We start from the raw sequence: 25,068 nt of genomic DNA on the forward strand, positions 1-25,068 counted from the left end.
GTTATGAGGGTGTCTGCCTCTACCACCCTTTCATGCAATGAGTTCCAGATTCCCACCACTCTCTGATTGAAAAAATTCTTCCTCACATCCCCTCTAAACTTCCTGCCCCTTACCTTAAATCTATGCCCCCTGGTTATTGACCCCTCCACCTTCAGCAGAGAACAGGCCCCAGTGATCTTGAGGCTTTGGCCTCACATCAGTTCATCAGCTGAGCTGTGGGCCACCTAAGAGGAAAAGGAATTCCTTTAATTCCAATTCTTCTATGGGAGTCTCACCCCCTATCCACAATGTTACTCTTCCTCTATTCGAGAGAAACTGTCGGCAATAAATTCAAGGAAAAGGGCAATAACTCATTGCTAGCAAAATCACATCCTTAGGTTGAGATTCTAAGTCCAAAGAAGAGATACCAACACTGAAACGCTGGTGGAATTAAAGGGAGAATATTATGCCCTGTTTGGGTTATGATCCAATCAGGAAGATGAACTTAGTGATAAAGACACAGTCATACTCATATATCATGGTCTCTGCCGTAACACAAGTTATTCATTGTTAATATATAAATCCAGATAAAATACCGCTCTCTAGTAGAACCTTTGCATGGCTCCTACTAAACTCATAGCAGAAATGTGCAACCAATCTCAAACATTGCGTTAGTGGTGCAAATTCATATATTTCCTATAAAATCCCTATGGCACCTATGACTAAACTTTGTGCTGTGGACTTGCACTCACTTGGCATTGGGCTCAGACTGTGCACAAAAGGGTAATAACAGATAACAATATAGTCCACCCAACTGAAAGAGCACAGCATAGAGATAACTTCTGACAGGAAGAGGGGATAGGAGGGGGTAGGAACTTATGATAAGAAGAGGGGCCAAGGAAAAGGGGATTTTTTCAATCGATAAAAAAATTACATCAAACACTACATATAGCTTTTGTTGTACAATAGCAATAAACATACTGGGATTCAACAGCACAGATCTTAAAACCTATAGTATGTGCTGTGTTGCATGAGCTGAGTAGATCTGTCAAACAGTGACTTACCTGCTCACGCAATAGAATGCCACCATTTTGAAGATATCTTCAAACACCAAGAAGGAGCCATCCAAGTACATAACTGAAAGGAAAGAAGAACTGAGAATGTCAGTACTCTTGAATAATAGTGTTATATTATTTGTAAAGAGCTAAGAACTAATCGTTATGTTAATATATATCCCAGGGTGCCAAATTTTACTGCTGCACTGGTGTCATGTGCCAAACAACAATGTATCAGTCTATCAATCTACATGGAGAACAGCAAGAAATACACTCAATGAAACTCCAGCATTTTGAGTCTAAACTGTGATTATTTCAAACTTAGGGGAACTACAAGACATATCATAGTGGCAATGGTCACTTGTGAGTAAAAACCCAAACATTTTAATTGAATTTAATGCTGAATTAGGTTGGAAAATCAACCTGAATTAGTGCCAGAGAGAGAAAGAAATGAGTGAATTGTGCAAAAATGGAATGGCTGTCACAGCAATAAACACACATGAATTGGTGTTTGATGATGCCATAGAGGCATATTGAGAAGTTTAAACAAAAGTGCAGACTGACATTCAGCAGCTTCCTAAAAGGTACCAGTGAAGAGAAAAGGGTAAGCTGCATCATTTTGTGGGCAGGCGAGAAAGGGTTAAATTTGTTTAAAAGCTGGGAGCTGAGTGAAGGTGACAACAGAAATCAAATTTTTTTGATAAATTCAGCACACATCTTCACCCAAAGTCAAATCGTTGGATATATCGATATCAATTTCAAGGCCTGAAGCAGGAATCAGGTGAGCCTGTTGACAATTTCAAAACGAGATTCAAAAATGCAGCCAGACAATGCAAATTTAAGGACACAGATGAAAGGCTGCTGGATCAGCTCATTTGAGGTTCTGCACACCCTGAAGTTCAAAAAGGTTTAATTGGAAAGGAAAAACTCACAATATTGCAGACTATAGACGCTTCCAGAGCACATGAAGTCACAGCTAGACAGATGAAGAAGCTGACTACCCAAATGGTTAGCTTTCAGTTAAGTCAAGAGAAAGGTAGCAGGGCTGTTGCAGTGAAACAGGAACAAAAGAATGCACACCAGACGAAGAGAAAAATGTGTAAGAGCTGTGGTCAACCACGAGTTCACAGGCAGAAGCAAGTGTCCCGTATATGAATTAAACTGCAAAGCTTGTGGAAAACCGAATCACTGGGAAAAGATGTACAGACCAAAGAAAGAAAATGGTAAATAAGTTATCAGAGATAGGGCTTCAGGGTGAATGGGAAGTAAAAAGAACCAAAACATCTATACCCTGGAAGATAACAAGTGGAATCTTGTGACTGTGACAGGGATCTCAACCGCTGGCTGGAGAGCCACTAATTCACCTCTTTTCAGGAAGGTCCACCACATCTTCTGTCACTCAGGCCAGCGACAGGCTTTCCCAGGGATCAAGGACCCCAGGAGCAGAAGTCCCACCCACCAAGAGCTGCCAGCCAATCAAAGGCAGGTAGCTCTTCTGCACTCAGCAGCACCACTAGAGAGGAAGTGGCTTTTTTTTTTGTTCATTCATGGGATATGGGCTTCGCTGGCTAGGCCGGCATTTATTGCCCATCCCTAGTTACCTTTGAGAAAGTGGTAGTCAGCTGCCTCCTTGAACCGCTGTAGTCCATGTGGTATAGGTGCACCCACAGTGCTGTTAGGGAGGGAGTTCAGGATTTTGACTCAGCAACAGTGAAGGAACCGTGATATATTTCCAAGTCAGGATGGTGAGTGACTTGGAGGGGAACTTCCAGGTGGTGGTGTTCCCATCTATCTGCTGCCCTTGTCCTTCTAGGTGGTACTGGTGGTGGGTTTGGAAGGTGCTGTCTAAGGAGCTTTGGTGAATTTGGTGAAAGAAGCAGTGCATCTTGCAAACACTGCTACTACTGTGCTTCTGTGGTGGAGGGAGTGAATGTGATGCCAATCAAGTGGACTGCTTTATCCTGGATGGTATCCAGCTTCTTCATTGTTGTAGGATCTGCACTCATCCAGGCAAGTAGGGAGTAGCATCACATTCCTGACTTGTGCCTTGTAGATAGTGGACAGAGTTTGGGGAGTCAGGAGGTGAGTTACTCGTTGCACAATTCCTAGCCGCTGACCTGCTCTTGTAGCCACAGTATTTATATGGCTAGTCCAGTTCAGTTTCTGGTGAATGGTAACCCCCAGGATGTTGATAGTGGGGGATTCAGTGATGGCAATGCCATTGAACATCAAGGGACCATGGTTAGATTCTCTCTTATTGGAGATGGTCATTGCCTGACACTTGTGTGGCGTGAATGTTACTTGCCACTTGTTAACCCAAGCCTGGATATTGTCCAGGTCTTGCTGCATTTGGACATGGACTGCTTCATTATCTGAGTAGTCGTGAATGGTGCTGAACATTTTGCAATCATCAGTGAACATCCCCACTTCTGACCTTATGATGGAAGGAAGGTCATTGATGAAGCAGCTGAAGATGGTTGAGTCTAGGACGTTACCCTGAGGAACTCCTGCAGTGATGTTCTGGAGCTGAGATGACTGACCTCCAACGACCACAAGCATCTTCCTTTGTACTAGGTGTGACTCCAACCAGCGGAGTATTTTCCCTTTGATTCCCATTGACTCCAGTTGTGCAAGGGTTCCTTGATGCCACACTCAAGCAAATGCAGCCTTGATGTCAAGGGCAGTCACCCTCACCTCACCTTGGGAGTTCAGCTCTTTTGTCCATGTTTGAACCAAGGCTGTAACGACGTCAGGAGCTGAGTGTCCCTGGCAGAACCCAAACTGGGCATCAGTGAGCAGGTTATTGCTAAGATAGCACTGTTGATGACCCCTTCCATTACTTTACTGATGATGGAGAGTAGACTGATGGGCCGGTAATTGGCCGGGTTGGATTTGTCCTGCTTTTTGTATACAGGACATACCTGCGCATTTTCCCCATAGCCGGGTAGATGCTAGTGTTTTAGCTGTACTGGAACAGCTTGGCTAGGAGCATGGCAAGTTCTGGCAAAGTCTTTAGTACTATTGCTGGAATGTTGTCAGGGCCCGTGGCCTTTGCAGTATCCAGTGCCTTCAGCCGTTTCTTGATATCACGTGGAGTGAATTGAATTAGCTGAAGACAGCCATCTATGTTGCTGGGGACCTCTGGAGGAGGACGAAATGGACCATCCACTTGGCACTTCTGGCTGAAGATTGTTGCAAATGCTTCAGCTTTATCTTTTACACTGCTGTGCTGGGCTCCTCCATCATTGAGGATGGGGATATTTGTGGAGCCACCTCCTCCAGTGAGCTGTTTAATTGTCCACCACCATTCATGACTGGATGTGTCAGGGCTGCAGATCTGATCTGTTGATTGTGGGATCGCTTGCCAGCAAGACATCACCCTGAGGCCTCGGGTCATCTCGGGTCCTGGATACAGGAGTGGTGGCAGGAGTCTATGTTTTGGCCTTAAATTGAGCCAGGATGCATTCCAGAAGAAAGTAGAGGACATAAGGAAGATGTAAAGTAGCAGTCATCATTGCTGACAATATCCAGATTAATTGTGTAGATGAAAAAGATCAAGACCATCTTTGGCATGAAGCCACAGGGAGAACAGGGAAGTTGGGCTCAAGCTAAATGCAGACAAATGCATCGTGAAGGTGGCAGAGTCCAAGTTCTTTGGAACGGTAGATACACCTGACAGAGTCAAGCTGAGTCCTGAGGAAAACATTGTCACCTCCGAGATGGGAGTTCCAAGAGATAAGAAAGAGCTGAGATTTTTCCTTGATTTGATCCAGTGTATGAGGTTTTTCACATCTAACATGTCAGAACACATAGCAAACCTACGAGAGCTGGTGAAAGATGTTAAATACCAATGGTCAGAGTCATACAAGAGGAGTTTCAACAAACTCAGAGAAGTAGCATGTAAGGAAACAAGTCTGTCATTCTACAATAGAAAGAAATACTCTGCAAGTAGATACTTCTCCAAGAGGACTGGGAGTAGTCCTAGTACAAGAGGGAAAACTAATAGCATATGCACCCAAAGATCTAACATCAGCTGAGACCGATACGCCACCATAGAAAGATAATTTTTTTCCAGCTGTGTATGGATGCAAAACATTCCACACATAACTTTATGGAGAAAGTTAATAGTGGAAAGTGATCATTGTCCACTGGAGCAGATCTACAAGAAGAATCTGTGAAAAGCTCCAGCAAGACTGCTGAGATTACTCTTGAGGGCTTCTGTGATGTCACAGTTTTAATTTTTTTTTCTCTCTCACTTCAGTGATTTTGACCTACTACACACCCGTCCTGGTCTGCTTCACAATGATCCTGATCTGCTGCACACTCCTCCCAGTCTGCTTCACAGTGATCATGACCCATTGTACATTCCTCCCCGGTCTGCTTCACAGTGATCTTGAGCCACTGTACACTCCTCCCGGTCTGCTTCACAGTGGTCCTGAACCACTGCACACCCTTCCAGGTCTGATTCACAATAATCCTGAACTGCTGCAGACTTGTCCCAGTCTGCTTCGCAGTGATCATGACCCACTATAAACTTCTCCCGGTCTGCTTCGCAGTGATCATGACCCACTGTAAACTCCTCATGGTCTGCTTCACAGTGCTGCTGACCCATTACACATTCCACCCGGTCTGCTTCATAATGATCCTGACTTGCTGCACACTCCTCCTGGTCTGCTGCACAGTGATCCCAACCTGCTCCAAACTCCTCCCAGTCTGCTTCACAGTGATCCTGACCCACTGCACTCCCCTCCCGGTCTGGTTCATACTGATCCTGACCCACTGTACGCCCCTCCCGGTCTGGCTCATAATGATCCTGACTTGCTGCACACTCCTCCTGGTCTGCTGCATGTTGATCCTCACCCACTGCACACTCCCCCCAGTCTACTTCACAGTGATCCTAATCCACTGTACACTCCTCCCACTCTGCTTAGTTATGAACCTGACCCACATCACAATCCTGTGGTCTGCTTCACAATGATCCTGACCTGCTGCACACTCCTCCCAGTCTGATTCATAGTGATCCTGACCCATTACACACTTCTCCTGGTCTGCTTCATAGTGATCCTGACCTGCATCAATGTGATCCTGACCTGCTGTACACTCCTCCCAGTCTGCTTCACTATGATCCTGACCCATTGCACATGTCTCCTAGTCTGCTTCACAATGATCCTAACCTGCTTCCCACTCCACCCGTTTGCTTCACAATGATCCTGACCCATTGCACATTCCTCCCAGTCTGCTTCACATTGATCCTGACCTGCTTCACACTCCTCCCGGTCTGCTTCACAGTGATCCTGACCTGCTTCTCACTCCTCCAGGACTGCTTCGTAATGATCCTGATCCACTGCACACTCCTCCCAGCCTGCTTCATATTGATTCTGACCTGCTTCACACTCCTCCCAGACTGCTTCTTAATAATCCTGACCCACTGCATACTCCTCCCGGTCTGCTTCACATTGATCCTGACCTGATTCACACTCCTCCCAGACTGCTTCTTAATAATCCTGACCCACTGCATGCTCCTCCTGGACTGCTTCACATTGATCCTAACCTGCTTCACACTCCCCCTGGTCTCCTGATTTTACTCATTTGATTGGGCATGTTTCCTGTTTGTTGATGCTTACTGCAGTTTCTATAGATTCTCTGGATGTGAATTATGTACCTCAACTGACATTCTCTATCTCTTTTGCCTTGTTTCACTGTCTCTGATTTAGATCAACTATGAGAGCATTTTATTGTCCAGGAATACATTGGCTTTCTGTTCCTCACTTGTGGCTGCTAGCATTTTCTGAACTTCTTGATTTCTTTTTTATATTTCTACTTAGTCACCACGGAGATCCCCAATTTGTTTTTCCCTTGAGACTATGTTTTTTTTTCTTAGCAGGGATATCCCTTTTAAAGTACAATAATGTTTCGCTGTTATATAGTGTATTTGCCTGGGGTAGTTCCTGTGCCTGTGCTACTGTGAGAATTCTACCCAGTACATTCTCTTAATGCCTTAATGCAATTCTTGCCAGTTGAGAACTGTCGAGAAACCCATTGAGAACCTTCGAAAAAATGTGCAGACAAAGATAATTAATCCTGGAGCTACAGGCTTCCTTAGGAGCTAAAGGTTGTTGTTTTAACGAAGGCAAAAGCAAAGTACTGCAAATGTTGGAAATCTGCAATAGAAAAAAAAAGCTGGAAATACTCAGTAGGTCAGGCAGCATCTGGGGAGGGATAAGCGGAGTTAATGTTTCAGGTCGATGAGCTTTCACCATACTAGAACACATTAGGGATGTAACAGGTTTTGTGCAAGTTCAGAAGCGATGCCATGGCATACAAGGCTATGGGCCTAGTACTGGAAAATGGGATTAGAAGAGTTAGGAACTTGTTTGACCGGTGCAGACTCGATGGGCCAAAGGGCCTTTTTCTGTGCTGTAGACCTCTATGACTCTATGAGAATCAGGGCAAGAGAGAAATAGGGGAAAGGACAAAAGGCAATATCTCCTCTCACCCAACCCAGCCTGTCTCCTTCTGAACTTGCTGCACTCTTCCAGGTCCAACCCTGACTTTGTTATCAAGTTCTTCTTACCTCCCCCTGGACCTTGACCCCACTACTGAACATCAAGCTGTTGTTCCCAGGACTGTCACTGACCTTATCTCATCTGGAGATCTTCCCTCCACAGGTTCCAACCTCAGTCTCCCAAACCTGCACAGCCCGCTTCTACCTTCTTCCCAAAATCCACAAACAGGACTGTCCTGGTAGACACATCGTGTCAGCCTTTTCCTGCCCCACAGACGCAATTCTCTCTCCCCTTGTCCAGTCTCTTCCCACTTACATATGCAATTCTTCTGATGCCCTATGTCTTATCAACAATTTCCAGTTTCCTGACCCTAACTGCCTCCACTTCACCATGGACATCCCGTCCCTCTACACCTCCATCCACCACCAGGATGGTCTGAGGGCTCTCTGCTTCATCCTTGAACAGAGGCCCGAATAATCCCCATCCACTACCACTCTCCGCTGTCTGGCTGAACATGTTCTCTCACTGAACAATTTCTCCTTTAACTTGTCTCACTTCCTCTAAATAAAAGGTGTAGCTAAAGGTACCCACAAGGGCCCCAGTTATGCCTGTCTCTTTTTGTGGGGTATGTGGAACATTCCTTGTTCCAGTCCTACTCAGGTCCCCTTCCACAACTCTTTTTCCGGTATATCGATGACTGTATTAGTGCTGCTTCATGCTCTCATCTGGACCTGGAAAGTTTATCAATTTTGCTTCCAATTTCCACCCCTCTCTCACCTTCGCATGGTCCATCTCCGACACTTCCCTTCCCTTGCTTGACCTCTCTGTCTCCATTTCTTGTGATTCTCTGTCTATCAATATTCATTACAAGCTCACTAACTACCACAGCTACTTCGACTATAGCTCCTCACACCCTGCTTGCTGTAAGTACTCCATCCCATTCTCCCAGTTCCTCTGTCTCTGTTGCATCTGTTCTGATAGTGCTAACTTCCAAAACAGTGCTTCTAACATATCTTCCTTTTCCTGAACCGAGAGTTCCCTCCCACTGTGGTTGACAGGACACTCAACCGTGTCCAAACCATCTCCTGTACCTCTGTCTTCACCCCTTCCCCTCCCTTCCTGAACCATGATAGGATTCCGCTTGACCTCACTTTTCACCCCACCAGCCTCTGCATTCCAAGGATCATCCTCCGCCATTTCCGCCTACTCGAACATGATGCCACCACCAAATGCATCTTCCCCTCACCCGCCCTGTCAGCATTCCATAAGGACTATTCCCTCTGTGACATCCTGGTCCACTCTTCCATCACCCCCAACTCCTTATCCCCTTCACACGGCACCTTCCCATGCAATCACAGAAGGTGCAACACCTGCTCCTTTACTTCCTCCCTGCTCACTGTCCAAGGCCCCAAACACTCCTTTCAAGTGAAGCAGAACTTCACTTGCACCTCCTTCAATTTGGTTTACTTTAGTCACTGCTCCCAATGCGGTCTCCTCTACATTGGGGAGGCTAAACGCAGACTGGGTGACCACTTAGTGGAAGACCTTTGCTCAGTCTGCAAGCATGACCCAGACCTTCCTGTCACTTGATATTTCAAATCACCATTCTGCTCTCATGCCCACATGTCCATCCTTGGCCTACTGCAGTGTTCCAGTGAAGCCCAATGCAAACTGGAGGAACAACACCTCATCTTCCGATTAGGCACTTTACAGCCTTCTGGACTTAACATTGAGTTCAACAACTTCAGACCATGAGCTCTCTCCTCCATCTTGACCCATATTTTAATCCAATTTTTTCCCCAACCTCCACCACCAACCCCCCACCCCGCACCCACCCCACCCCACCCCACAGGGCTATCTGTTTCTATGTTGTGCTGTCACAGAGTGCTGACCCTGGTTCTGCTATTAACACATTCTGCTCTTACCTTTATGCCACTGTCAGCACCTTCTTTAGTCTCTAACACTACCATTAATACTCCCTTTGTCTTGTGTCCATGACATCTTTGTCAAATCTCTCCTGAGCTCTCACCTATCCCTGACCTTATATTTTGCTCCACCTGTTCCACCCCCTCTTAAACAGCATAAAATCCATCACATTTCTACCTCTCTTCAACTCTGAAGAAGAGGCATACAGACTTGAAACATTAACTCTGTTTCTCTCTCCACAGATGCTGCCAGACCTGTTGAGTTTTTCCAGCATTTTCTGCTTTTATTTTAGGCAAGATCTGTGATAGGGTGGAAGGCTGGAGTGATTAAATGACAAAAGGGATGAGGGTGCAGGGAAAAAGGAGATGGGAATGGAATAACTAAAGAAACAAAAGATGGGTCTAGAAGAAGTGTGAATGGTAATAGCAGAATCATTACCTTCAGCCACTGTCTGAAAGAAAATGGAGGAGAGGATTGTTGAACTCAATGTTGAATATGAAAGGCTGTGAAGTGCCTAATCTAAGGATGAGGATGAGGAGGATGAGGATGAGGTGAAAACTCAGGGTCACACTTGCAGACTGAACAGAGATGTTTCACAGATCAATCTCCTGAGCTTTGTTTGTTCTCCCTAATGTAGAGGAGACCGTTTCGTGAGCAGCAAATACAGTTTGCGAAATTGAAAATAGTACATGTATATTGCTGTTTCACCTTGAGGGATTGTTTGGGACCCTGGACAGAGGGAAAGATGAAGGTAAAAAAGCAGGTGATGCACCTCCTGTGCTTGCATGAGAAGGTTTCATGGGAAGGGAATGGTGTGTTGGGGATGATTGAGGAGTGGATCAGGGCATCCTGAAGGGAAGGGTCCATTCAGAATGCCAAAGGGCTGGGAGGGAAAGCAAGGGATGAGGACAGGCATGAAGGAAATGCAACTGATATGAGTGAGGACCCTGTCAATCACAGGGGAGGGCGATTCCCAGTCTAGGGAAAAGGAAGACACATCAGAAGCACTGGTATAGAAGGTGTCATTGTCAGAACAGATGCGACGGAGATGCAGAATCTACAAGAATGGAACATTTCTGTTATGTCTTGTGGCTCCCAGAAATTTGAAATAATCATACTTTTAAACTCAAATGCTGGAGCATCATCCAATGTATTTCTCAGATCACAGCATGTGCTGCAAACTGATACACTGGGCGGGATTTTCAGGCTCCGCCCATCACTGGGATCGTTCCTGCTCTGCCGAAAGCCAATGGGCTTTTGGTTGGGTTGCTGAATCTCCGAGCCGTTATTAGTTCTGTACACAGGCTGCAGTGCGGTAGTGAGTGATGTGGCACTGTGTTCCTAAATCATACTGGAATAATATAACAGAAGTTTTTACAGGAAGTAGGGTGGAAGGAAGTGTAGTCAAGGTAGCTGTGGAAATTAGTGGGTTTACAGTGGATATTGGTCAATAGTTATCCCCAGAAATGGAGATAGAGAAGTTGAGAAATGGAAACAATAGTCAGAAATTGACCATATGAAGACAAAGGAAACTGGAAACCAAGTTGATGACACTTTCTGAATTGGGGCAAGAGCAGGAATTATTTCATGCCTTGTACTTATCACTGAGACAGTCACCAAGGTACAAAGAACTTTGTTTTTATTAATATCATTTTTAGCTGGTGAAAGGCCTAAGGGATACTGATGGAGCGGGTGTGGTATTTCTACCTTAGAAAGGTGGGTCAGGGTAGTCACCTCTGACAATGAAAATGACTTAGCATGCAACAACAGCAACACCAACCTGTATTTAGATAGCACCTTTAACATAATAAAACATTCCAAAGTGCTTAATTCACAGGAGCGTTATACAGCAAAATTTTATACCATGCTACACAAGGCATTAACAGGTCAGATGACCCAAAGATTGGTCAAAGAGATAGGTTTTAAGTAGAGGAGGAAAGAGAGGTGGAAAGGTTCAGGGAGGGAATTGCAGAGCATAGAGCCCAGGCAGCTGAAGGCATGGCCACCAATGGTATAGATCACAAAGGTCTCTGGTTTGGCCTATAGACTGTGCTGCTAGGCTTGGAGGGGAGCAGGGTGTGGAAATTGATTGGGGTTTACACTCCTGATTTTACAGTGAACCCTGGAAGTGCTTTGTTAGATGATGAGAAGATCAAGCTCATATATGATGTTCTTCATGGTCAAACAATCTGTTGATATTCACTTTGCAGACTCACACATGAAGAATGGTCAGTTAGGTAAGATATCAAAAGGTAAGTGTCCCTCCTGATTGTGTTGGAGCATGACTCAACATGAGACAGTTCCTTTGTAAAAAGCTGGAAAAAGGGAGAGACCTGGCGTGCTGGATAAGGAGCAGGAAGGAATGTACACTTCTCCTCGGTCTTGGGTTTATTAGTGTGTTACCAAGTTTTCAATTCACCACCCCACAAAGCAGCTTCCTCTTACTGGGTCTAGTTCTGCTTATCATTACAGGGCTGACTGCAAGTTCCTGTTCACCAATCTCCTTTACAGTCTGTCTCCCATTTGTTTTCTCTGCCTTGTGCCAGAACCCTTTAAACTAAAGCCGCAGGTCTTCATGTCCAAAGTTCATCACCAAACTCCAGCTCTCATTTGGGTTTAGTGGCTGATATTTTAATTCCTCTCCACTTTCACAGCTTCAGGACACTTAAAAAATGCAAAAGGGCATTTACAAATACCATTTCTCGGATGTGGCATATAAAGTGCAAGCCTGCAGGTAATCTCATGTTCCATAAAATGTTTCTTCACACCAAAGACGGGCTGCAAGAGGAGCACTTAAATGTTCCCTGCTGTGCTTCTCCAAATTCTCAAAATTGCCTTTCTGTTCACAGAAGAAGGTGACGCGTAGCATACGGGAGCAGAAAGAACAGCGCTGGGGAGGGCCCAGTAACATGGAGAGACTGAGTGCATTCAGGGCCAGGTTGGGAATCACTACTATTGACTGCATACAGATCCAACTGAGAGTCACCAGGAGGGAAGTTGGGAGGCGGGGTTAGTGGTGGTGGGTGGAATGCCCATCACCTTCCCGACTCCGTCTAATTCACTCAGGGTGGGGAAGGTTGAAAATGAGTTGGGGGTGCCCTCTGCCATGTGCGAGAATTCCTAGTAAAAGTTGGCACCTCCCTGTGGGCTCAGGGATATGCCCACCTGATTGGGTACCATGAAGGACCCCCCCCACTTTTTGTTTTCTTTCTCGTCTCCTTACTTCTTCACTCATTCATTGCCACCGTGCATATTCTTAAGTAATACGCCATGCCACATAATATATTGACTGCTACTGACATAGTATTTGAAGGATTTCCACGGGTACAATGAGAGTTGCAGGATGCTATGAGGTACTGGTTAATCGCATATTAATTATTTTTAATTGTACCCTGGTGGTGGGCAGTAACTGGTGTGCTTCTATAAGTAGGAACAGACTAAAACTGTTGTTGTTGCAGGAGGAGATGCACCTTTAAAATATGTATCTCTGTAAATAAAAGTTTATAAAAGTGTGTAGATATTGGCTCCAGTTCTATCCTTCCCACTAGGCTTTCTGGAGTAGAACAGTACAGGCTTCTTGGAGGTGCTGCAACCTCTTTTGGGTCCCACTACCTTCAAGAAACCAACAACTCATAATGCCCTATATCACTCATTCTGCTCATTGTAAACAGGAGCATGAGAGTATCTACGCAGTGGATTTGGAAAATCTGCCTGAGGCGGGTGCAGCAAGTGATCCACAGAACACAAGGTGGGTGGCAGTGGAGAGAGGTACCCTACTGTCTGAAGGACCAGTTCATGATTTTTCTCAGCTGCAGATCCCAGGGATTCCCAGCTACATTTGAAAAATGCTGGTATTGCCAAACAAATACTTTTTATACAGTAATTCAAGAATGTGCAAAGCATCTTGCCACAAGAGTGGAGGTGTGTGCTACCCACATGTGCACAGTCATGCATCACCACTTAACAGATTTGTAACCTGCCTTGGAGCTCATGGGCTGCAGGGGCAGTGCTGGAATAGGCCCAGGTGCCTGAAAGCTGGCAAGGTCAGATGCCACCACAGCATTCCATGGCAGTACCAGGAGGATCCCAAGCATCCAGCAAGCTACGTTATGTTGCACCTGCCATTGAGGAATTACTGAGAAGGCGCACAAAGTAGGGATTTGTAATACCCAAACCACATACCATTGTTAAGGGGAAGAACCAGAGTAAAAATCCCTGAGTACAATGCATCGAGCACTTTTAGTTGTGTTTACTTCAGAACTACTTTCTCCAGAGACTTTCTTTCTGTTGATGTGAACGAGTGGATTCTGACGAAAGCAGGAAATACTCTCATTTGTGCAGTCTCAAAGCAATTCCCAGAAACAATTTCCCATTGACTAACAGAACTGGGGCTGTTTCCATTCGGATATCCTGGTGCATTTTGACACAGAGTGAAAGCTGATAATGAAGCTTGCAGATTGGAAATGGACCTTCTTCATGTTGGAATTGAGGACTCTGTTGCTTGTCGAGTAACACAAGCATTTCTGCAAAAGCAAAACAACGCAGATGCTGGAAATCTGAAATAAAAACAGAAAATGCTGGAAACGCTCAGCAGGTCTGTGGAGAGATAAACAGAGTTAACGTTTCAGGTCGATGACGTTGTGTCAGAACAGGAAGAAATTAGAGATGTAACAGGTTTTAATAGACATGGGGGCAGGGTGGTGGTGCATGGTGGAAGAACACAAGGGAAGGTCTGTGATAGGGTACAGGGCAGGAGAGATAAGGAGACAGAAGGGATGACAATGTGAAGCAAAGGCAGATGGTAGTGGGACAAATGTAGAAACAAAGGTTGGATCTAGAGGAGATGTAAACAGGACAGCAGAATCAGAAAAGCAAAAGCAGATCCTGCTATTCCCATTCATCTTTTGCTTAATTTACTCCATTATCATCCCCTTTTGTCAGTCCACCACCATTCCTTTTGTCATTTAACTTCCCGTATGCTCCACCCTAATGTAGACCTCCCTATTTATTCTTTCTCTCTCTCCTCTTTCCCTGCCGCTGTACTTGCTTAAAACCTGTCCCATCTCTAACATTTTCCAGTTCTGGTGAAAGGTCACAAACCTGAAACGTTAACTCTCTCTCTTCACTGCCTGAGCCACTGCGAAACATTTCCACCATTGCATAAGAACCTAAGAACGTAAGAAATAGGAGCAGGAATAGGCCATTCAGCCCTACAAGCCTGTTCCATCGTTCAATATGGCTGATCTGATTGTAGCCTTAACTCCACTTTCCTGCCTGTCCCCATAACCCTTGCCTCCATTATCAGTCAAAAATCTGTCTTACTCAGCCTTGAATATATTCAATGATCACAATGCCATAATTCATTTTGAGGGAATTTCCTTTCATTAAACATGAATCACAAAAAGCTAGCATGCAAATACAGCAAGTCATTTGGAAGGTAAACAGACTGTTGGCCTTTATTGAAAGGGGAATGGAGTATATAAATAGGGAAGCCTTGCTATAGTTATACAGGGCATCGGTGAGACCACACTAGAGTACTGAGTATAGTTTTGGTCACCTTAATTATGGAGGGACATATTTGTTTTGGAAAAAGTTCAGAAAAGGCTCACCAGGTTGATTCCTGGGATGAGGGATTTGTCTTATGAGGAAAGGTTGAACAGGTTGGGCCAATATGCATTGGAGTTTAGAAGAATAAGAGTTGATCTTATTGAAACATATAAGATTCTGAGGGGGCTTGACAGGGTAGATACTGAGAGGATGTTTCCCTTCATAGGGGAATCTAGAACCAGGGAGTACAATCTCAAAATAAGGGGCCTCCCATTTACGATGTATATGAGGCATTGTGACACTGACTGGTGGCATGCAAAGGGAGCCACGCACAGCTTTCCCCTTTTGCAAGCCTTTTGGCCCAGTCATTGGCGCAAAACAGGTGTAAACAGCTGGGCTCTTCAGAAACTCCAGCACAGCATTTAATAAGATAGTTCAGTCTATAATCTTCGACAACAGACTGGGGGTCAACCAGGTGAGAGAGAGGAACAATACTTGGCTCTTTCATTTCACTCTCTAATAGCTTCACTGTATATTTCGATTATACTTCTATAAATTTATGGCTATGCAGCCACCATCTGGACCCAGAGGGCACCAGGGCATGGTGTCAAGCCAGAGAAGAAGGATAAGCCCTTCTCAAAGAAATCAAAGGCAAGGAACCTAGATTTCTGGCTGCAGGATCCACCCAAAATGTCACCTGTGCTGCCTGAAGGGAGGTCTCACTAGCATTGGCTGCCAGACCAGCTTGGAAAATATTTCATTGATCTCAACAGGGCTGGAAAGGTCACATTGAGACCAAGAGATCTGATGTGTTGACATTGTTGTAGGATGGGGAGCAGATTGAGCGAATGTCTATATTTGCAAGTTGGGGAGAAGGAGATTAAGCTGCGGTGTCAATGTTAGATTGAGTTATACAGAAGAGAAGACTTCTGAGATGATCTGTCCTCTAATGCTCCTTGCAACAGTTAGTAAAGATCCCTCCTTGGACTAACGGTGCCAATTACCTATGGGCAATTTGAACTTTTTAAGGAAGACCTGTTTTTCTTTTAAAGAAATGCAAGTAAAGACACTGAGCAAAATATGGATAATAATGTAAAGTGACCACTTTCTGGAAAATTCCTATGTGGGTTATATTTGACCAACTGGTCCTGAGAGAACATGGAATGTTGCACCTGAAAAGGTGTCATGGCTTTCTTCAAACAGAGACACTTGAAAGGGAGATAAGAAAGATTTAAAAGACTGAACTTTAATCTCCGGTGGTTACAGAGGCAAAATACTGATTTGCATGTCTTAGCAGACACCTGAAATCCACCTCCTATTGATTTATATCTCAGAATGTGTAATTTGTCTGAGATGAAAAGAACATGGACTCTCGGTGTGAGTCATAGTTTTATCCCTTCCAGAAAACACAGGGGAAAATCAATTAAAAAGCTAGGGTGCTGGTATGTGATTCTGTGACAGCAAGAAGAAGAACAAGTCAGTCACCCGCCCCACAACCTCACCCACGCAGCTTCCAGGCAAAGGATCTCTCTCTCTCTCTGTTGTTGGAGGCAAAGCTCAGCAGAAGCCATAATCTAAAGGAAATAGGACAGCCTTTCAGCCACCCTGCAGAATCACATGTCTCCAAACTAACTGTGAAACTGCCAAAGTCAGCTCTATCAGGATCACCCAAGTTAACAGCCGTAACAGACCGCCATCTATGCCTCACGGACAAGCCAAAGACTGATTTGTATATTTTTTAAAAGTTGGGTTTGGATTCTTAACTTCTCATTTCTGATCTGTGTGTATATGCGTTGCGTTTTTATCATTTTTCTAATAAACTTACTCTTTCTTTGTCTCAAGAAAGCCTGATTAAATTGACTCCTTATAAAAAATAAATAAATTTGGACTGGGAAAAGATATCCACAGGGGAAGGGCTCACTTTCAAATTAACCTTGTTGTGACCGACCAAGGGGGTTGAATAAAGAAGGGGGGACCAGCGCATTCCTCCTCACCCGGGAACATAACAAAATTGGGGTCCCATTCGGGAAGTTAACAGATTGGGGGACCTCGCCCAGGGACCCATCGTAACACTCTGAGTGTATGTCATCTTGATGGGTATCACTATTCTGAGCACCCTCTGAGGGCCATGCTACAGATCCCATACCTGAGCAGTTGAGAGCAATAATGTGCTTTCATTGTACTCACTGTACTTCTCTTCTACTGCAACCTCAGCCTCTATGCTTTGGGCCATTAACTAAGGGGAATGCTTTGAATGCTTCTCTTCTCTCAAGAGGTCAGGGAGGGCCCAATGACAAGGGACGAAGGCATCATCGCGACTTCTCACATGCTGCTGATTTCTGCTGCATGTTTGCTCTTCACATAGCCTGAACATAAGGTAACATTCTATAGATACCCTCAATGTAACATGGATGCCATTGATTACACCCTGGACTTCAGGGAAGCCAGCATCGCCATAAGTCTATCTCGCTGCTGCCTTGGTGTAATTCCAAAACTTGTGAACTGCGTTTGTCTTGTGTAAAGAGACTGACAAATGCGTGTCTGAATTCTCTCTGGATGACGGTGCAAAGCTCCCCCTGTAGTTACATCAATTACCCTTTGTCACAGAGGTTATATGTGGTGGTCAATTCACTAGCCTCTACAACACAGGTGGATGAGCGTGGTTCAAGGTGTGGAAAAGATCACATAGATGTCCTATTGTCTCTGTGGTAAAGTAAATTCTTCTTATGCAGAGTTCCTGTGCTGCCTGTGTATCCTATTGGGGCTGGAGATGGGACGGGGCGTTATATTCGGTGATCTCCATTCATGATAAATAGTGCCTGACCCTCCATAACTCCATCCTATGCTGCTGCCACTTCTTCATGATAATTCCTGTATGGAAATCCTTTCTGGCTCTTATGATGCCCTGACACTGCACGGTGGTGAGGGGTGAAAAATCACCTGTGACGGCTGTGAGAAGCAAGTGCAGGTCTTTGTAGTGATAAATCTAAGAAAAACAGGCTTAAAAACATCCTGACAGACTACAGGAATCAGAGCTTAGACTCTCAAAACCCTTCAACTTCACAAATTCCTCACTCCTGCCTTGATTCAGGAAATCCTGGCAGCTGCACTGCCGCATAGTGCTTGGTGTAACATGCCCAGAGTGCAGCAGCAAACGAGATAAAATTCAACAGAAAATCTTAACTAAGTCCAATTTATAAAACTTTCCAAACCAGCAAATAAAAACCAACAAAAATCTAATTTAAAAGAATTGTCAAACCCAATGCAAGATTGCTAAATTTAAACACCTGTGACCTACTGCAGCTGCCTCCTGATAATGCTTAACTTACACCTAAAGATTGGGAAGTACTTTGGGATGCAAATGAAAGCCATTCATTTGAATACGCATCAAAAAACAATAGGGCTATCAGTTTTCAAATGTATTAACAAACAATATTTTTCACTACTTACAGGCATTACTACTGGAATAACTTATATTCACAAAACAGTTAAATATAATAGCTGTGAAGTAACAAAATTCAACTTTTAACACTTGGATTTAAAATACGGAGCTATTTATTGGTACAGTTGGTCTTGACTGCAGCTTTAAAGTGTAATCCTGGTTTGGGATTGGTAGCTGCAGTTTGAATTGCAGCCAGGTGGTACTCTGCTTGGCCCCTGCCTGGCTGCAAACTTGACTGCTGATTATCGCGGAACAGACTACCTTAATTCTCAGATTTCCAGCATCCGCAGTATTTTGCTTTAAAGGGGATGTGCACCCTGGCTCCAGAAGGACGGGCACACTTGGAAGGAGTGAAATGACTGCCAGAACTGCAGATTGTGCCCACAGCTTCACCAATGCTATCTTAGTGTTGCTGGTCCAGGCATTGCCGGGAATGAGAGGCATCCTCTTTCTTAAAAATTAAGGAAGCTTGGTGGCTTAATTCTAACACCATGCCACATACGCACTCACACACTCACTCACCACACACACATTTATCTGTGAATTGGCAATTTCACTTCCCTTTTAAATTCAAACTCTGTTATAACTAACTCAGGAGTGGGGCAAATAGGGAGTCAGTTCACCCTTCCTAACTTGCTCGCCACAGTTAGTTTCAATACCTTTTCCGTGCATTCCTGATGCCACTGGAAAACCTCGATTCAAAATGGTGGGCAGCGCAGTTCTAGCTAGAAATGAGCACGTGCTTTCAGACATCTTTGCTTAAAGCCTAGGAAGCCAAAGAACACCCAAAAATGGGTGCTGCCTAACCAAATTCTTGGACAACACATATAAGTTGAGGTAAAGTGGGTTTAAAAAATGTCCAAAGTCTCCAATACGCCAAAATAACAGAATGATCTGTAAAACAGATTTGATATTGCACTCGAATTACACTTCATACAATGCTAACTGAAGTGAAACTGTTCCCCCTCCAGTAAGTCTCACATCATTCTGCTACAGAATCAGGTCAGGTACTGTTATAACTGATGGCGGTGTTTGTCTATTGTCTCCTCCTGGTCTCAACATTAGGTGAAGGATTTGACCCTGAATTGTAGAAGGGAGCCCATTCTTTTATCAGCCTTTGTAAATTGGTAATAAAGCTCAGTCTATGTGAAACTGTCAGCAATGTGTGTTGGCATGTGGTTTATGGTCGTCACAGTTTGGCTAATATTTTGCAGGATATACGCTGACACAGGCTGAAGAATGACACGCAAGGCCATTTCCCATGGATGTAGTGAAGAATAAATAGAAAGAAGAAATAAAACTATTGGCAGCATCAGCAGAACAACACAAAAAAGAAACTTCTAATGCATCTAATCTTCTTTCAGTAAAACGCAACCTTAGGAACAATTTTCTTCTGTATAACCTGAACCCTCATTACTGCATTGTACTGTGGTTTTCACACTGTTAGAACATCCGTATTTATTGCTATGGTAACTCAGCAGTGGTCACTAAGAACCAAACTATAAGCATAAGTTTTATTTTTAATGAAGAAACTGAGTTATTCTTTTTTAATCTTGTTCTGCTTGCTTTTGTAGCTCAATTTTTGTATTTCCTGTTATTCCTTTGGTGATAACAGAAACAAGGCCAACTAGCAGATAATGCCTATTTACAGAAGTTGAATTAAGTCAGCATTGCTATTTGTTAATAAACGGGAAATACCTCAGCTACTTCATTTGGTAGTTGAACACATGCAGTTAACTTGGCAGAGACAGCTAACCTCTTGTAGTAACATTCTTCTTCTGGTCCACAAGGGCAGAACAACAGAAAACCAGTGATCTATCAATTGCAGAATGACTCTGTAATGTGCTTTGTGTCAAGGAAAGGCAAAAATTATTGCCAAAGTAAGCTTTGCAGAAATGGCTGATATAGAACAGGCCTCCAGTGGAAAGTAAAGACAACACAAGTCAACACAAGTTAGATTGAGTTGTATGTCATTTGGTGCTCCTCATTATCAGTGATCTCAGATTTTATCTGCAAAGCAAGGTGTCAACTTGACTCAATGATGCCACTCTTGTCTCTCAATTAAAGGCTTGTTGGTTCAAGTCCCTCTCCATGGTTGAGACAATCTAGTTGACAGCCCAGCATGGTACTGCACTGTCAGAAGTGCTGTCTTTTGGATGAGGTGTTAAACCAACTGCAACTGCAACCAAATAATAAATAAACACAAGTTACATAATGCAGGCCCCTTTGATATGGTTCTATTCCTTTAACTGTGATGGGGAACAGGCATCCATTCAAAAGGTCATTGACACATAACCACAATTCCAATACCAAGACCAAGCCATACACAGAAGTGGCATGAAACCCAGAACGGTGGGTTAGCTCTGTTCCATGTAGGCAAAGTATAGGGGTGGAATTTTACAGCCCTTTCGCAGCAGGGGAGGGGCCATAAAATGCGGCAAGTTCATTGACTTCGGCAGGACCGGTGGGAGGGGCCATAAAATTCTGCCCTCAGAATATTCCCTGAATTTTCTCAGTAGAGGTGTTTCGCATCAGAACTTTTGACATTTTTATACTATGGCTTTTGTTCTTTATTTCCGCTTCTTAATTACGCGTGCGCTCTAATGAACACATTTAACAAAGATACGGGCTGGAAATTGATGGCCCCTCCCGCCAGTTGAGTTTTCCAGACCCACCGAAGTCAATGGACGTTTGAAGGGCTCGCCGCATTTTGCGGCCCCTTTCTTCCCACTAACTAATTAAAGAATTTACAAATTTTCCACACAGCAGGCAAAAACTTACAACACAAATTTCATGGGAGCTTGAGAAGGGATAATAAGAAATCTAACTGCAAAATATCAGAAGTAATTTTAAATTTGGGTGGCAGAATAAAATGGGTGGTATCTAATTAACCAAACACTGAAGGGAAGGGAAAATTGGACATTAATGGGCTTCCATTTTACACTATGGCTATAACAATAACAACAGCTCTATAGTGCCTTTAATGTCATAAAATGTTCCAAGGCACTTCACGGGAGCTTTACAAAACAAAATGTGTCACCTAGCCACTTAAAGAGCTATTAGTTCAGATGACCAAAGGCTTGGTCAAAGAAATAGGTTTTAAGGAGTGTCGTAAAAAAAGTGAAATGAGATAGTGAGGTGGAGAGGTGTAGGGAGGGAATTCCAGAGCTCGGGGCTGAGGCAAATGAAGGAGTGGCCACCAATGGTGAAATGGTTAAAATCGGGGATGCTCAAGAGGCCAGAATTAGAGGAGTGCAGGTGTCTTGGAGGGTTGTGGAGCTGGAGGAGATTACAGAGTTAGGGAAGGCCATGGAGAGATTTGAAAACATGGAGGAGAATTTTAAAATCAAGACCTTGCTTGACCGGAAGCCAATGTAGGTGAGCAAACACAGGGATGATAGGGGGATGGCACTTGGTGAGTTAAGACACAAGCAGCAGATTTTTGAAAGGCCTCAAGCTTATGTAGATTATGGGAGACCAGCCAGGAGTGCATTGGAATAGTTGGGTCTCAAAGTAACAAAGGCATGAATGAGGGTTTCAGCAACAGAGAAGCTGAGGCAGGGAGAAAACTGGACAAGTATGTGGCCAGATTCTTATCTCAAGGTCAAATATGACACCAAGGTTTCAAAAACTCTGATTTAGTCTTAAGCTGTTGCCAGGGAGACAGATAGAGTTGGTGGCTAGGCTACAGAATTTGGAGTGCGGATCGAAAACAATAGCCTCAGTCTTCTGAATATTTAATTGAAGGAAATTTCTGCTCATCCAATGATATAGGATGAGTAGCCTGCCAAATTAGCAACAGTGGAGGAGTTGAGAGAGGTGGTTTTAAGGTAGAGCTGTGTGTTGTCAGTGTACATGTGAAAACCATGCTGTGCTTTCAGCTGATGCTGCTGAGGAGCAGCATGTAGGTGAGAAATAGGAGGGAACCAAGGATAGATCCTTGAGGGACACCAGAGGTAATGGTGTGGGAGCAGAAAGAGAAGTCATTGCAAGTCATACACTGGCTATGATTAGATCGATAAGAATGGAACCAGGTGAGAGTGGTCTCACTCAGCTGGATGACAGTGGAGAGACATTGGAGAAGGATGGCGTGTTCAACCATGTCCAACTCCTTTGGTGGAGTTCTGGGAAAGATTGGCACGGTTTTGGGAGGTGATAACATGTTCAAGGACTTTGGAGACGTCAGGGAAGTTGGAGATGGTACAGTAGTTTGCAAGGGCAGTGGGGTCAAGGGTTGTTTTTTCGAGGAGGTGGTGATGATGTCAGATTTCAAGATGAGGGATAGCACCTGTATAGAGAGAACCACTAACAACATTGGTGTTACGATCTGTCCCCAGGCGAGATCCCCCAGTTTGTTAACTTCCCAAATGGGATCCCAATTTTGTTATGCTCCTGGATGAGGAATGAACTGGCTAGTGGAAGGGAGGGGCACAGCAGAGGTAGCTGTCTCGAACTTAGTGACAATGAGATCCTTGAGCTCCTTATACCTACTGTTGGAGGTGAGGGTGGAGGAGACAGGCGAGGAGGATTTAAAAAGACCATTTGCAGTAGAAAAGGAGTTAAAACCTAGAATAGTGAACAGGTTTAGCAAATGAGAGCAGGGCCCATTAGCGCTTTATGTGGTTCAGCCAGATCTGACAGTGCATGGCTAAACTAGTTGTCCACCATACCCTTTCAAATCTGCATTCCTTGGTGTTAAGGGAGGAAAGATAAGGGCTGTACCAAGGAGACCGGCCAGGGTGAAAAAGAGTAATGGTTTTACTGTGGGCATCAAAGGTGGAGGTGAGGGTGCAGTTATGCGCAAATCAGTAGCTGCAGAAGAGATGTGGCGAATGATGGGCTGGAGGATTGACAGCTGAGGTTTTGAAAGTGCAGTTGCATGTGAAATCAGGTCTTGCCTTTTCTCAGGAGTAGTACTGAAAGTAGTGTTGAGGTAAGAAAGCAGAGTGTGGGTGGAGAATAATAAAAGGAAATTATCAGAGATGGCCTTATCTGTGATTGATACAATAGGGCTAGCAAGATCATGTGAGATGGCTGTGTATGTGGATGGGGGAGTTTACATGGACGGAGAGGTTTAGGGGTTATAACAGGGCAGTGAACTCAGACGAGAGAGCATGATGAGTTGAGATGAGTTTGAAGTCACCAAGGATGAGAAGTCTCTCAGTACAGAGATTGAGAGAAGAAAGCAGTGAAGATATCTTCTTGTGAAATTTTTTTGTCAAAATTACCTTCCCCTTCAGCCTTATGGCAGTCAACAAGTCAAAACTAGTAATGGATGGTGGTTTTTAAGCATCCCAAAAATAGCATTTTACGTTTGCAAAGATACAGCATAAAAGAGGACATGTCAGGGAGAACATCATGCCTCTGTGCTGAGATTTGCACGCCCACAATTATAACACATGCTTACTTTAGCACATCTACCTCACAATGAATGAAAACAAATGCTTATATAAAGTCCAAATCAGCAAAAGGAAAAAGAAGGCATTTACAGCAGGCAGCTAGTTGCAGACTTATGCCATCTACTGTAAGTAAACCTGCAGCCAACTGTAACATACAATTGTCCTTACGTTTACCACTGCTCTGAAATTCATCACCTCCGCCTACTTCCTGGCTAGTTGTGATTGCCAGCATAACTCCTGAAGTAATTTACCCCATGTGTGGCACTCCTGGTTCCTGCTCCTCCTGGGCCAATACTGCTTAAAATCCTCACCCCTTGACTGAGACTCAATTGCAGCTGAAATAATATCTTAGCAAATCCAAAATGCAGAAATCTACAGAGACATAAATCTGACAGCTTCAAAAACCTCTGGAATCAGAAGATTCCAATTTTAAAACTTGCAATTAAAAGGAGGTTGCTATTGGTTTGACCAATAAAATTCAAAGTGAAGCTGTCTGCATTCACCATTATTACATTTTCACTGTATAGGAACTTAGGAATTGCTAAATGGAAAATGACCAAGTTCCATCTAGTTTGTCTTCTACCATCTTGACAATTACATGGTACAACATTAATGGGGCTGACTAATAATTGCAATATATGTAGTAGCCTACAACAGCAACCATCTTCCATTGACACTCCCACTAACCCCAATGTGAGCAGTAGCTTAGCGGTTATGTTACTGAACAAATAATCCAATGCTCCAGATACATAGGCTGAAATTTTACACCCCTCCCACCCTGGAAGCGGGCTGAGTGGCAGAGAGATGGAGTAAAATTGGGTGGGATGGCAGGAGGAGGGGGCGCCGTGCCCTTTGCCTGCTTGCTTCCACTGGGATTTTATCTGTGGGACAATTGCAGCCTTAACCCCAGACAGCCTGGCCGTGGGCTCAAGGGTGGTAATGGGCCTTCTGTCCAGGCATCTTAAGCCCAATACAGGCCCCCGCCAACAAAAATAGCCACCTTCGCTTATACCCCACTCAGCCTCCTGATTGTGGACACCCCATCCCTCACCAGGCCCTGCCTGACTGGCCCCAGCAAAGCCAAGCCAGCTACCTGCTTAACTTGTCTCCATTGCTGTTCCCTGGGGACTGTTGCAATTCCAGCAGTGACCACTGCTCCCAGTGACACTGCTGAGGCTGCAGAGTTGTTTCCCATCTGATTAGCACATCCTCCC

At 44.3% G+C, this 25,068-nt stretch overlaps 1 protein-coding gene across 1 annotated transcript in view; it reads right to left on the bottom strand.

Annotated features, from left to right (window-relative positions):
- The window catches only part of rin3 (Ras and Rab interactor 3), a 95,504-nt gene that overhangs the window by 45,288 nt on the left and 25,148 nt on the right, over positions 1-25,068 (bottom strand). The window contains exon 4 of the mRNA XM_078562235.1: positions 1,044-1,116. Coding sequence (XP_078418361.1) covers positions 1,044-1,116 — 73 coding nt within the window. The remainder of the gene's footprint in view (positions 1-1,043; positions 1,117-25,068) is intronic.

The sequence above is a fragment of the Cetorhinus maximus genome, chromosome 18, assembly GCF_964194155.1.
Source record: "Cetorhinus maximus chromosome 18, sCetMax3.hap1.1, whole genome shotgun sequence".
NCBI classification, from domain to species: Eukaryota; Metazoa; Chordata; class Chondrichthyes; order Lamniformes; family Cetorhinidae; genus Cetorhinus; species Cetorhinus maximus.